The 14,770-nt window shown below is 35.6% G+C and overlaps 1 protein-coding gene across 1 annotated transcript; it reads left to right on the top strand.

The window, feature by feature from the left end:
- The first annotated feature begins 4,137 nt into the window (after positions 1-4,137).
- Positions 4,138-11,281, top strand: LOC128237567 (beta-1,4-N-acetylgalactosaminyltransferase bre-4-like). Its single transcript, XM_052953159.1, has 6 exons — positions 4,138-4,216; positions 4,564-4,796; positions 5,123-5,310; positions 8,948-9,070; positions 10,487-10,582; positions 10,993-11,281. Exons 1-6 carry the CDS (start codon positions 4,138-4,140, stop codon positions 11,279-11,281), a joined length of 1,008 nt encoding a protein of 335 aa, XP_052809119.1.
- The last annotated feature ends 3,489 nt before the right edge of the window (positions 11,282-14,770 follow it).

Here is a 14,770-nt window from a genome sequence, read left to right as displayed (position 1 = left end):
CACGAACCTATGGGTTATAGGTCCGTGCCTTGAAAAAGAATAACATGATGGCATCCATAGCTTCAATGCCCTTAAGAAACAGGCCACTTTACTACTAAGCGATTAAAGGAAATAAATTTATACGAACAAGGTAGAACAGTCATTTTACTGATAAAATGTTTTATTTTCTGATTTTACTGATGTTCTTATTATAGTCTAGAGTATGTGTAAGAACAGACTGTTCCTTAAACATTTATAAGCCCTACATTTTTTTCCTGTTTATAACAATTTTGAGTATATGAATACTGAGAAATGCATTTTAGAATTTTAAAAAATAACTCACGAAAAGATGTTCAATTGTTGTAAGTCGTGTGTCCGTGAATGCTATTATAAGTTTTGCACTCAAAATCTGATATAGTAATTATTTAGCACTTAATTTTAAGTACACAACAATGAATTACTTAAAACACACATAAATAATTATTACCTTCGACGCTGTGAAACTGTTGTTGTTTACTGAAGACCATAATCCATTGTCTTTGACACTGATTTTCACTTAAAACGTGTATTTTTCATTACGAAAACTGAAAATAAACTGAAAGTTAATACCGAAAATGAACAAGAACGGTGCATCCAAATATTCCCGACAAAAAAGACTGTCATCAAATATTGACACGAGGAAAGTTTGTTCGCGAGGAATGTAAAGCATGGAAATTCCTTGCGAAGTCGACGTTGCAGGTTTGAATTCTAAGTAAAATAAATTCAGAAAATAGAGAAAATTAAGAAGTAAACAACAAATAACATGCGCGGCCAAATAGTATGTGCGGGCACATATTTTTTTTCGTTTTTTGAATTTTAACCGCGGCAAATCCGACGAACAAATGATCAATTTGTTGAGGCCTAAAATATATTTTCATAAAATTCTGAGTTACAATTGTTTGCAACCTACACATATACCTTTATAGGTACTCAAAATCACTATTTTACTAGAGTATATGGAATATGATTTTATCACATGCGTACCCTTGTTTGTCGTGTAATATACCCATTACGAATATTTTTATCTTATACATGTGTTAGATAACATATCAGACATTTCAATTGAGTAGACTAATCACATACGACCTAGATATCCCTCCGCATTGTTTATAAACAAAATGGTTTAAACAAATACTTACCTCAATAATGAAGCTGTAGGACTTCCGGGAGATAAATGGCTAACGAATCACAGTGCCAGAAAGCATCTTGTTCGAAAACTTTCTGATAACAATGTTTCGCCAACCAGATAATGCAGATTACTAGTCGGTCAAAAAATACAGCCACATAAGTGACAAACAACACGAGAACATTTCAAACATCTCCATCTTAACAGGCAATATGCGACCAATGCCATAAAATTTGCTTGCCAGTTTAAACAGCTGTCGGTTACCAAAACACAAATACGAATTCCGCAGCACAGGTTTCTCATCACACGTACGTCCCAAGAAGGCTAGAACAGCTTGTTCTCTGGAAACATTCTTGATGAAACTTTTTCAACATCGACATCCATGCAGTGCAGTGTAAGGCTTCCTCGTAATCATCTGCATGTTGTAAAAATCCATGTACACTATGAAAACGCTTCAAAGTCATCGTAGAAAGAGACAGCGAATATCTTTTAAATCCGTGCACAGTAAAACTTGGCAGACCGAAGTAGGTCAAATAAACCGCGTAAAACATGTACTCTCAGTGTGACGTCATCAAATTGTGTACTTATTGTTTTTTTTGGTTAAAATTGTTCGTTAATTATGTTGTTGGATATTTACCACACATTTTATACTTGTGACTTGTTCAGCGCTTTATCAGAATTAAAACTTCATAACTGCTAGCTGTTTTTGTCATTTTCATTTGGAACTATGTATATGGCGCATCGTTGACATTCCACTCAGTGTACTTTGGCTGTCAAACAATGGGTTTAGAAAGTGGAACGTGGAACTAAATTGGTAATAAAAACACCGTTTTAAGCATGTGATAAAAAAGATCTGACACTCGTTGTCATTTTATACCAGATTGTTATTAAACTCGTCCATGAAAGTTTTTAGTAAGCTCGCCAGAGGCTCGCTTACTAACAAATTTCATGAACTCGTTTAATAAATCTTGTATTAAATGACAACTCGTGTCAGATCCTTTATATATAACACATGAATTTGCTATAAAAAAACAATATATTATTTTAAAACAATATCATATATCATCACATATAAATGACATACACTTTACCAACTGTTTTGATTATTTTGTTATGCTATGTGTTTCATACAGAACAAAACAGAAATTGTTTCCGACTTAAACATTAAAAGCTCATCGTCACAAGAATATGTATAGAAAAAAACATGGCATGTGGCAATTATAACGAAAGTACTATTCATAAATCAATCAAAAGTTTGATATAAATATTGTATAACAATAACAAGACTGTTATCGATATTGAAGGTATAAAATAATATATATGTTAGTTATTGTAAAAAAATAAATAATTGTATCTATGAAATTGTATTTGACCACTGATCTATTAACTGTCATGATATGTGTATATATGCATGATTCTTGTATGCTCATGGGCCTATGTTTTTTTGCATTTGAAATAAACTATGAAACTATATAATATGAAGAGGTTACGATTTCGGTGATAATATAGATCTATATGTATTTTTCTATACTGCTACACGTTGATTAATACAGCCGTAAGGTTCATACTGCGTGGTACATACAACTGTGTGGTTACTGTGTAAGGATATTAATATTACAAACCAAGCAACAACAAAAAACACACTCAAAAGAAAAAAGAATATTTGAACATCTCGTATGTCCGAAGGATCTACACATTAAACTTTGAACACTACAGTTTATGATACAATCGACAAAACAAAGAAGGAAAACACATAGCAAATATTTATACTATATTAAGAAATCACGTAATTCGAAGGACTTATCACAGTAAAGCGCTAACTTCCTTAGGATGGTTTGGTTATTACTTTGCATTAGAACAATATGTTCCATCAAACTCGTATGAGTGTAGTTATAATTCGGAATATATTGACGTCTAAGGTCCGCATATACTGCACATTTGAAGACGAAATGAGGCTTTATAAGATGGTCTTTGTTTTCAATTTAAGTTCTCTGTTTTAAATTAGACATTGGAAATTTATTTTAAACATTCTTTTGTTATGAAAGGTATTTTTTTTAATTTTATGTTGCATTGTTTGTCCATAATCTCTGATAAGTAGTTTGTAAAGCGCATTTGAAATTTTATATAAAAAGGGGCGCTATAAAATCTGGCATATAATAATAACAATAATAATAATAATAATAATAATAATAATAATAATAATAATAATAATAATGATAATAATAATAATAATAATAATAATAATAATAATAATAATAATAATAATAATAATAATAATAAAGATAACAATAATATTTATAATAATAATAATAATAATAATAATAATAATAATAATAATAATAATAATAATAATGATGATCATAATAATGATGATCATAATAATGATGATCATAATAATGTGCATTGTATGTATGTATGATGATATCTCAGATATGTCTCACACAAACTCCCCGAACATATAAACATGATTTTGTACCAACACGCCTGAGGCTTGCTTTTCAATAGACAAAGTCATGAGGCCTTTTGTTAATACCTTATCATACGAGATTTGTTTTCCTTTCTTTCTTTTCCTGATAACACAAATGCAATTTATACAACAATTCTGAGAACAATTCTCACGAAAATCCAGATTTTTACGTTGTCAACACTAACGTCTAGCAAGTTATGCAAGTTCTAGACGATCAGATGCTAAATTTTATTCAAAAGTTTTACAATTAGAACAACTCATGGCCATTCCTACGTGGAACTACATTCTTCATTTTGTTTTTAATTTACTCGTATAAACTTCTAAAAATGAAAAATAAGAAACCATACTCACTGTTTACATCCATATTCCACTCATTGGCACTATAACGGAAAACGCGTTGGAGCATTTTCAACACATAACAAAATGTAATGGCTCCAATGATTACCCGCCATGAATTTGCATAGGTTATTTGGGACAATTACCTTCCCATAAGATATCTGCAAAACCCGTAAACACGTCTATGAAAATGGCGTTTTATCTTCAACTACAGCAAGCATTCTCCCGGTCTCAAGCCTCGGTTTCGTCTCAGCTCTCCCGATGTCCTGGTTCCCAGTTATCTACCGTTGACTAATCTACTAGCTGGGTACCAGTATCGAACGATAACACACTTCGTTAAATTTTAGACAGTTCTCGTGTAGGAGTCAGAAGTCATTGAACTTTACAATTATAAAATTCATTATGGCCCCTCAATCCCCTTTGTGTATGGAGAAGGTTTACATTAAAACCCTATGTTTTCCTTTTCTGCTTCGATGTATTTATTAGCTATATGATTTCTATGAAAATAGTCGAGAAATGATTAGAAAGTTTGTTCATTTAGTGAAAAATAAAGTCACCCGCATGGTTAGAATGAAGTTAAAAGTCTTTGTTACTAATACACATGTTTGTTTTTCAGTGGGAAATCTGAGCATTAGTTTTGAGGCTGCACATAGATCGGTTCTGCTAACGGCATTCCAAGATGTGTCACCAGGGGGTGCATGGCGTCCGAAGAGCTGCGTTGCTAGGCAACGGATAGCAATTATTATCCCTTTTCGTGACAGGCAGGAACATTTGGACATTCTAGTATATTATCTTGTCCCCCTTTTGAAACGGCAAAAAGTGGCTTTCCGAATATTCGTGGTAGAACAGGTAATAACATCTGTATATTGATTCCAACGATTGTCCTTTCCAAGACCTTTACGGTGAATCAAATTAAAAACAACAATAGTTTACCATGTCAGAAAGGTATGGCTCAATCAGAAACGCAAGCATATTGATACCATTAAAAAGGATTGATAGCTATTAAGGACGTGATAATGCTTATTTAATTGAATTAAGCAGTTAACAGTCTCATTGCACCTTTAGCGTACTACTTTATAAATATATTATATAATGCAAAAGAATTACATTTTGTACAGAACACATTATTTTGGAAAGTTTGGGCACATACAACTTAAACAAAAATCACGTTTCAGTTCGGCAACAAAACCTTCAACAAAGGTCGGCTTATGAACATCGGGTTCATGGAAGCGCGGAAGAACGAGGAATTTGACTGCTTCATCTTCCACGACGTCGATCTCATACCGGAAGACGACAGGAATATGTACACATGCTTGGAGAGGCCTCGACATATGTCCCCAGCCGTGGATAAATTAAAGTATAAGTGAGTAGTAAAGGAATGAAGATTGCACACTTGCGGTGAGCTTGACATAGTTGTTTGCGGTTCGGTGTATATGCGTGTGTGTGTGTGTGCGTGCGTGCGTGCGTGCGCGTGCGTGCGTGCGTGCGTGCGTGTGTGCGTGCGTGCGCGCGTGTGCGTGCGTGAGTCAAGCATGACTAAATTTGTCTGGGCTGTATTTTGACCATGCATTTTAGGATTTTCAAAAAACTTGCTTTGAAAGTTCGTCATGATGAGGCGGTGTGTCGCGCACAAGACAAAAGTCTGTACATCAAAGATCAAGGGCGAGGTAAGGGGTCAAAGGTTGAAATGATTCTTGTCCGGGCTGTGTACTGACCATACATTATATGATTTGTCTTAAAAAAAATTGCAATGAACTTAAATGGTAAATTTCACGGTTAGAGGTCAAATGTTGAAATGATCTTTATCTATGGTGGTTCATCATGCTCAGACGTAGTTTTGCAGGTACACGTATTGTTCAATTCCATCTGGCATCCCCCCATGCCAGATGAGTCACGCGCTGTGACGTAATACTTTTTTATTTCTTTTATTGCATACTTTAAATAACCATTATTATGAGATTTCAATAGATGAGTTTCATAAACATTAACTTTGGAAAAATGCATATTCACAACAAAACAAAATATCCCTTCCGTGACTTGATATCGAAGGAACTTATTGACGTATGCAGTGAATAAAAATTACTGCGTGTCATGACGTCAGTAAACATCATCGCACGCGCTTTTTGGTGAAATTAACAAAAATGAGGCTTTTTTAAGCAGTTTCTTCACACAAAAAATAATTAATGCATGCTAGAAAATATATCAATCATGTGTGTCCGTTCCGGATAGAAAAATCCGACCCTCGGGCACGCCGCGTAGCCGGTAACTCGGCAAGCCTCGTTACCTGGCAACGCAGGTGCCCTCTGGTCGGATTTTTCTATCCGGAACGGGAACACATGACATATATTATTAGTGTTAAAATTGCATGGAAGGGCATTCTGTTTCTTTCAAAGGCTCTTTCAACGGGCCCGACATGTCGCCATTTGGCGTTTTTTTTCCATTTTCCATTTGACTAATTAAACCAAATCGACCCCAACAGTTTTTAGCCTTGTTGAATTTAAAGTGTACAAAAAAGATATAAATAAAATAGCTATTGGGAGCTAAGGTTCCTAAAAAAATATCACTTTGTTCATATACTTTGTCACATTGCCTTTCTTGTTTTGAAAAAAAAACACAAAAAAACCTAATGTCCATTTAACATGAAGTGCTTGTTACACCACTGCATTGCTGCACCTCCAATGCACAATCGAGACGTCATTTGACCATAGTTAGTGATGGTTCGAGTATCGGTCGTTCCATTTTCAACGCCTTTAACACATTGTTCTCCTGAATTTTACTTAATATATATTTATATAATCGAAAACAATAAAAGCAATATAATTGAATAAAATATATATTTTCTTTTTTATTCATTACCTCCTGTTAGGTCTCGTTTGGCAAACTTGACTCGCTTTATAGATTTTCAATCGCACTATACCATTTATACTACAAGAATGCACGAACAATATAAATCAATTGCTTGAAATCGTTACAAATAGGAACCTGGATAAGAATCAAATTGATAATTCAGATGAAACTATAGGGACAAACGCAGTATTAAAACGTTTAGCTATGAGCTTATTTTGAAACTAAATTATTGCTGGGGCTGGCGCCTAGGACCGGCCAATGAAATCGGAGTTCGTCATTTTTCACTTTCGTTGACACAATACTACGTGGGAGTGTGGTCTTTTGTTGGGTCGGAAACCTGAGTACCCGGAGGTTACCTTTGTTTCTGGCTTAGTCTGAACTACAAAAACGCGTATTCGCACTGGCTCTTATAGCATTACATTTTTCAAATGTGGCTGCGTGCATGTGCATGTAATCAGTTATGTATTTCAGGTTTTCTGACAAATTGGTACGCTTTTTTAATAGTATGCTTATGATGAATAATGATGAATGGTGGAGAATAACATAAATGCTGTTTTTCAATTGAAGTTAAAAGTGCTTGATTAAAAAGAAATTTAAAAATAATGAATCAGTCAGTGTAAGCGCAGTGCAATTTTACAAGTATTTAAGAGAGTTTCGTATTAGCTAGGCAAACGATATTAACATTCATAAATTATACAGATGATGTTCAGTCATTAACACGAATCCAGTGATCGATGGAAGACATTAGTCCGTTATGCTGCCATCCACGTACGTTCTCGAGCAAAAGTATATGCGGGCTCTAAATGTCACAAAGTTTGTCACATTTCCCATCAAAATATCAAATTCCTGGTTGCAACCTTTCTTCTCTAGCAGTTCTTCTCGTCAGAATGATATTGACACTCGTCAGACTTCTCCGGATGTTTCCGAGAAACGTTATCCTTGATCTAGCATGTCGCGCAAATGTGCTTCACGGAACGTTTCTCTCCTCTTATGTACACAGTGTGTGGACTAGAATCACTGCACTCACCACGCTGATACTTAGAACAGAACAAAGAACGTCCCTCTTTATTAATTCAGCTTGAAGTATCACTACGACGCGTATCCTGACTACGAACGGCCCAGGGCCTCTCCAGCAATAAATTTAAACTTCCAACATCAGAAAAACTATCGGCCCGAACTCGATTCCCTCTCTCTGGTTAAAGTAAAACTTCCTCGTGAATGTTCAATACACAATTCCAGGGGTATGTATGAGCGAAACACATAAGCGATTTCAGGTGAAGTAACCTATACTTAAACTCCCCACTCACACTCAAGGCCGTGTTTTTAGAACATAGATGTGTCAAAAGAGAACAATAGCCGGTCACAAACTGAGACATACTCAAGTCATTATAGTCTGAATGACCAGATATTTGAGCCGGTACAAACGCATGGGGCCATAACTGGGGGTGACGAACTGAAATATCAGTAGTATTTGCAGATTTACCAGATTTCAACATTTTGGAAGGTGCTATCTCGCTGAAAAGACGCATTTTCTCTCCATGGGCCCTTTTCTCTTCAACTTGCCGTCGTAAAATGTCCCTCTCTTTCAGCAGATCGTTTAGGTCAAGTTCGTTTGATTTTTTTGTCGATTTTGCTCTGGGAGTAAGTTCTAGCAATTCCCGTGACAATAGCTCACCCTTTTCCTGTAGGTCGCGGATGGAACTTTCAACATCCACTTCGTTCTTCAATCTCGCACCAACAGACGCCATTTTTTAAATTTGATATCTTAACAATGACCGCTCGGCTGGAGGCGCGCTTAACAATGATTTAAGCGCTAAAACACAGCGGCACCTATCAGAGAATTATGGGAAAAGAGTGACGTCAGAGAGCGCATAATAATTATCGTATTTATGTCTAAATACTTAAATTATCTAGTTCAACACAGAACAACATATGCATGATCAAATGAAGAAAACGGATTACCTATCACTTCTTTCTTTTGGCTTGTCAATATCTTAATAATCCTTATTGCAAGCATCAGTTAACATTGATTAGCGCGCTCATTTCAGCGGAAGGATGTTATTGTTTAATGTAGCTGCTATATGGCACATGACGGAGGTAGGCCAAACTACACAAGGTCCACGTCGTGTTTTATTGTCTTAATTGTGTTTCAGATTGCCATACAAGGCGCTGGTGGGTGGGGTTCTCAGCATGAAGGCAGAACATTTCTTCAAGATCAACGGATATTCGAACCTTTACTGGGGCTGGGGCGCTGAGGATGACGATATGTTTTACAGGTAAGCAGGCCTGATTATGAATAAAATAAATAATAAAATTTAATGAATGTACAAATCAAGAATGATATTGCTAGGCCCAACGGATATAAATAAATTCTTCCAAATTGATCTTTGTAAGGCACCACAGGAAAACAACCTTGACTGGGATATATATATGAATATATGAATTAGCCGTATTAACGACTGTAGAAAACGTTGAACCAGGCTTAGTTTTGGTAATGTTGTTACACATTCATTGTTCAGTTGATGGTAGGTAGAATAGCCCATTAAAATTTCAAAATGCTTTGCAACAATGGCAAATAACAAAAACAAATAGTCCCACTAGATACTTTTAAATATATGGACATTGACAGACATTCAGTATAGTATAAGTATTTATATCGAACGAAAGGTAAAATAATGTAATATAATGTGTTAATAATACATTTCAAATGTTTCAATTCATGGTTCAATTTCGGAGGAAATCAAAGCTTATCTATATATAAATACTGAGAAGGGGACATGCTGTTGAGTGTTGATTGAATATCTTATACGCGTCTGGATGGATGGAGAGGTGTAACAAACCGTGTTGGGATTATTTCTCCGAAAGTGATGGGAATATGGCAATAAACTTCATATCTAGTAGATGCAATATTAACGACGTTATAAAGTACATTCATGCCGCTTCAAATATTGTGTGTGTTTTATTTCAGTATAAAAATAGTACATATTTACATTCTAGTGTTTGACGGCCAACAATACCATATACACTTATGTATTATATATTGGAAGAAAAAGGTTACGTTTCTTAAAAGAAGAATACACTTGCTTGAAAATAACCAAAATGTATTCGATAAAGTGTCATATCCGGTGTAGAAGTACATACAATGCATTGAAACTTACGACAAAACAACTAAATCAAGGTCACAATCCTTTGAGCTTCAATACTTAAGGAGTCGGAAAGGAGGTCATGGTCTGATATAACATTGATATGATTCACTGACATCCGTTGAAAAGTTAAAGCACAAGAAACACTGAGAATTAACATCAGAACTGATGACGTTTGCCCTATAATACCTAGTTGTACATGTGTTTTTAAGAAGATTTAACAACTGCTGTAAAACCTACTTCTGTATATTGAGTTTAATGAAGACCGGACTAGTTTTTAGATAATTACGGCCCTTTTAATTCTTATAAATGTATATTGGAACTATCAAAAACTCACCGGGTCAATCGTAATGAAACATACCAATTATATTCATATTATTGCATATTTGTGGAGTTTATTCTTTAGTAGAAAACATGTTACTACTGATTATGCTGTTTTTTTAGGAAACAGTCCGACTTTTTAATTCTGTTCTAAAATCACTGTAACAAAACTATAAATATATCAGGTATATTAGCTTTATGGTACTAAGATGTTGGTGTACTTTTCAGACTTTCAGCCTCGAAAATCGGTGTTTCACGGCCCAACATCACAATTGGTCGGTATAAAGCGATAAAACACGCGAGAGGGGAAGTCAATAAAGCCAGGTTAGCATCCGATTCATAATTTATTTGACCATTGCATCTTAATAATACAAGTACATACCGAACAAGAAACCAAGATGCTGTCAGTGTTAACTTAGTAACAAGTATAAATTACTCGGGGATTAAACCTTAAAGGTAGTTGCCTTATGTTTGTTTCTTTGTGTCTTTGGCTATTTTAATACTCTAAATATGTTTTAGTATTACTATGCAACATCATTTATAATGAAATAATATCATGTGGGTTTTATTGCGACTGTGTTTCAGTATAAGATGTTTTCCTTTGTCAACAATTGCAAACCTCCAATAAGGACAAGGAAGTGGCACATTGAGGCAGTGTTCAGCAAACGTTGAGAAATATACAATGCATCTTCATACTTACGTCTGATTATTGTTCTATTTAACTTTCATTTCAGATTCAAGCTTTTAAAAACAGCGAAAACGCGTTACTTAAAAGACGGCCTCAATACTTTGGAGTACAGATTGGTTGAAACCCGACTTGAAAAGCTGTACACATGTATAACAGTGGATATCGGTGTTCCGCCGAAAAATCAGACTGAATATCCAATAGCGAATGTGGGTGATCCGCCGAAGAATCAGACCGAATATCCAAAAGCGGATGTGGGTGATCCGCCGAAGAATAAGATTAAATATCCAAAAGCGGATGTGAGTGATCCCCCGAAGAATCAGACTGAAATCCAATAGCGGATGTGAGTGTTCCGCCGACGAATCATAACATAGAAATGCTCAAAAAGATTTGTGAAAGCGTTTACAATTGACATGTATTTCATGGCCATATTTACATATATATCAATGTCTATTTAGAATGTTTAACTCAGTTTAATTATGCTCTAGAATGTTGTGAATGGGAACAGTCGTCAAGAGAGAGAGAGAGAGACAGAGAGAGAGAGAGAGAGAGAGAGAGAGAGAGAGATATTTATGTATATATAGCAACAGAGAGAGAGAGAGAGAGAGAGAGAGAGAGAGAGAGAGAGAGAGAGAGAGAGAAGGACAGAGCGAAGAGGAGAGATTAATAAATAATTAAAGAAACATATGCAAAACGTGTCAAAGGTAATATAATACGTGCAGTCATAGAGAAATAATTGTTATTCTAATTAAAAACAATATCGACAATCAATGAAATATAGATAAGAAATCATAGTCGATAATAAATTATGGTGAAATATAAATCTACTTTTGTTGTTTAGAAGGAACAAGTCTTCCTAATATGTATAGAGAAGTCATTCGTATAAAGAGCAGATCCATGGTCAATTGGTAGCGTGCTAGAACACACTGGTTCCATCCTCCGCTCATATTGATGGTTTCATACCGGGATCATATTGGTACTCTACGTCTCTGACGTTTATTTTAAATTTTATAAACCGTTGAACAATGACCCCGTTACTGAATTTTTTTTATCACTTCATATACGGTTTTAATCAACCTCTAATACTGAAATGTTTCCATAGTTAATTTTCAACGTTAAAAAAGACCATTTGGGTCAATTGGCAAAGGGGTCAAAATAAGATGTGACACCGCAATATAGAAAGTTCGAATCCAGCATAAAACGTATTTATATCTGTATTCATGATATATTTCGCTATAATTACAGGTTTTGGACTGATTTCAAAGTATAACAACTATGAATAATTCGCATTACTCAGGCTTAACATCATTTTGAATTTCAGTATTTGATTAGTTGTCCGGTTAGCGCACTCGCTTCTCACCTTGGCGACCCGGGTCCCGGCCTGGACGCATGTGAGTTTGGTGTGTGGTCACCAAGACGACAAGTGGGTTTCCTCCGGGTACTCCGATCTCACCCACAACACAAGACCACACTCTCGCGTAAAATGGTTCCAAAGAGAGTGATTAATATAATGTTGTAATAACTTGTTTTACAATCGTGCATTCTGGACCACATCCGGGGCAATCGGTATTTATTTATATCGTACATTTATCTGGCATCGTCTTCGTGGCGTACTGTTCCTCGTCCAACAAGCCCTTTGAACGTAAAATTTACTTCCGGACCACACATAGTAAAAGACTCGTAGTTTCATGTAAGTCGACACTGTCGTTGTGCAGTGTACACGGATGAGGTTAATGTTAATGCAGAACACTCATAGTGTTCATGAACTTGGTAAAAACTAGGTTCATTAGCTTGTAATGTCTCAAGTATTGGAGTGATAAGAGTAGTCAAGCTGTTACTAAAACGTTATTCAAAAACGTCGTGTTCGGCTTATTTCTAATCATAACACACTTGTGAGGCAGGTCACATAACTTTGACTACAGCACTTGTTGAGCTGACCCTACAAATATGATTGTCGTTATTCTTGCCTTTCTAAGAAAAACGTTATTGCATTAGTCCTTTATATTATCCTCTACCACCATGTACGATTTACGGAAATAATTCGATTGAAATGTCCGTAAATTTAAGCCAAAGGTGTCTATGTGTGTCCAATCTACGCATCCATTATATTAAGATAGACAGTATGGCATGAAATATAGACATGATACACCTGGTCATTTTCAAATGTCCATATAACCAGGCACGTGCTACTTGAATGGTCTATTAAATGGAAAGTACGGTCAAGAATAAAAGTCACAAAGCTGCGACTGCCTCATAATCGCACAGAGTTAAGATTTAGCATTTGCTTTAACCAGTTGTATTACCTTATCTTTCAAATTTCACCATACTACCCACCCTTCTATTATGTGGGACACGGTGATATTTTCTTCAATTTTCTTTGAAGGTAGTGGACAATAGAGATAAGCCGAGAAGAGCACAGGAAACAACAGGTAAAAGCCAAAATAATCACTGGAAACAATAGTCACAAGTCTAGATAATCACTTTAAACAACAGGGACACGCCTAGATAATCAAAGGAAACAACATGTACAAGTCTAGATAATCAGTGGAAACAACAGGGTCACGCATTGATAATCACTAGAAATCTTAATAATCACACGAAACAACGAGGACAAACCTAAATGATCACAGGAAACAACATGTACAAGTCTAGATAATCACAGGAAACAACAGGTGCAAGCCTAAATAATCCCTTGAAACAACAAGAGCTAGTCTAAATAATCACAGGAAACAACAGGTGCATGCCTAGATAATAACTGGAAACAACAGGTGCAAGCGCCTAGATAATCACTTGAAACAACAGGGACACGACTAGATACTCATTTGAAACAACAGCGATACGCCTAGATAATCACTTGAGACAACAGGGACACGCCTAGATAATCACTGGAAACAATATTTACAAGCCTAGATAATCACTGGAAACAACATGTACAAGACTAAATATTCACTGGAAACAACATGTACAAGACTTGATATTCACTGGAAACAACAGGGACAAGTCTAGATATTCACTGGAAACAACAGGTGCTAGCCTTAATAATCACTGGAAACAACAGATGCTAGCCTAAATAATCAGTGGAAACATCAGGGACACGCCTAGATAATCACTGGAAACAACAGGGTCACGCCTAGATAATCACAGGAAACGACATGTAAAAGACTAGATAATCACTGGAAACAATAGTGTTACGCCTTGATAATCATTGGAAACAACATGTGCTAGCCTAAATAATCACTGGAAACAACATGTATATGTCTAGATAATCACTGGAAACAACAGGTGTTAGCCTAAAAAATCACAGGAAACAACATGTACAAGTCTAGATATTCACTGGAAACAACAGGTGCTAGCCTAAGTAATCACTTGAAACAACATGTACAAGTCTAGATAATCACTAAAACAACAGGTGCAAGTCTAGATAATCACTTGAAACAACACGTGCAAGACTAGATAATCACTGGAAAAGACATGTACAAGTCTAGATAATCACTGGAAACAACATGTTCAAGACTAGATAATCACTGGAAACAACATGTACAAGTCTAGATAATCACTGGAAACAACATGTACACGACTAGATGATCACTGGAAACAACATGTACAAGTCTAGATAATCACTGGAAACAACATGTACAAGACTAGATAATCACTGGAAACAACATGTACAAGTCTAGATAATCACTGGAAACAACATGTATAAGTCTAGATATTCACTAGAAACAACAGGTGTTAGCCTAAAAAATCACAGGAAACAACATGTACAAGTCTAGATATTCACTGGAAACAACAGGTGCTAGCCTAAGTAATCACTTGAAACAACATGT

This window comes from Mya arenaria, chromosome 6 (genome assembly GCF_026914265.1).
Source record: "Mya arenaria isolate MELC-2E11 chromosome 6, ASM2691426v1".
NCBI classification, from domain to species: Eukaryota; Metazoa; Mollusca; class Bivalvia; order Myida; family Myidae; genus Mya; species Mya arenaria.
This window is presented reverse-complemented; position numbering and strand designations above follow the sequence as displayed.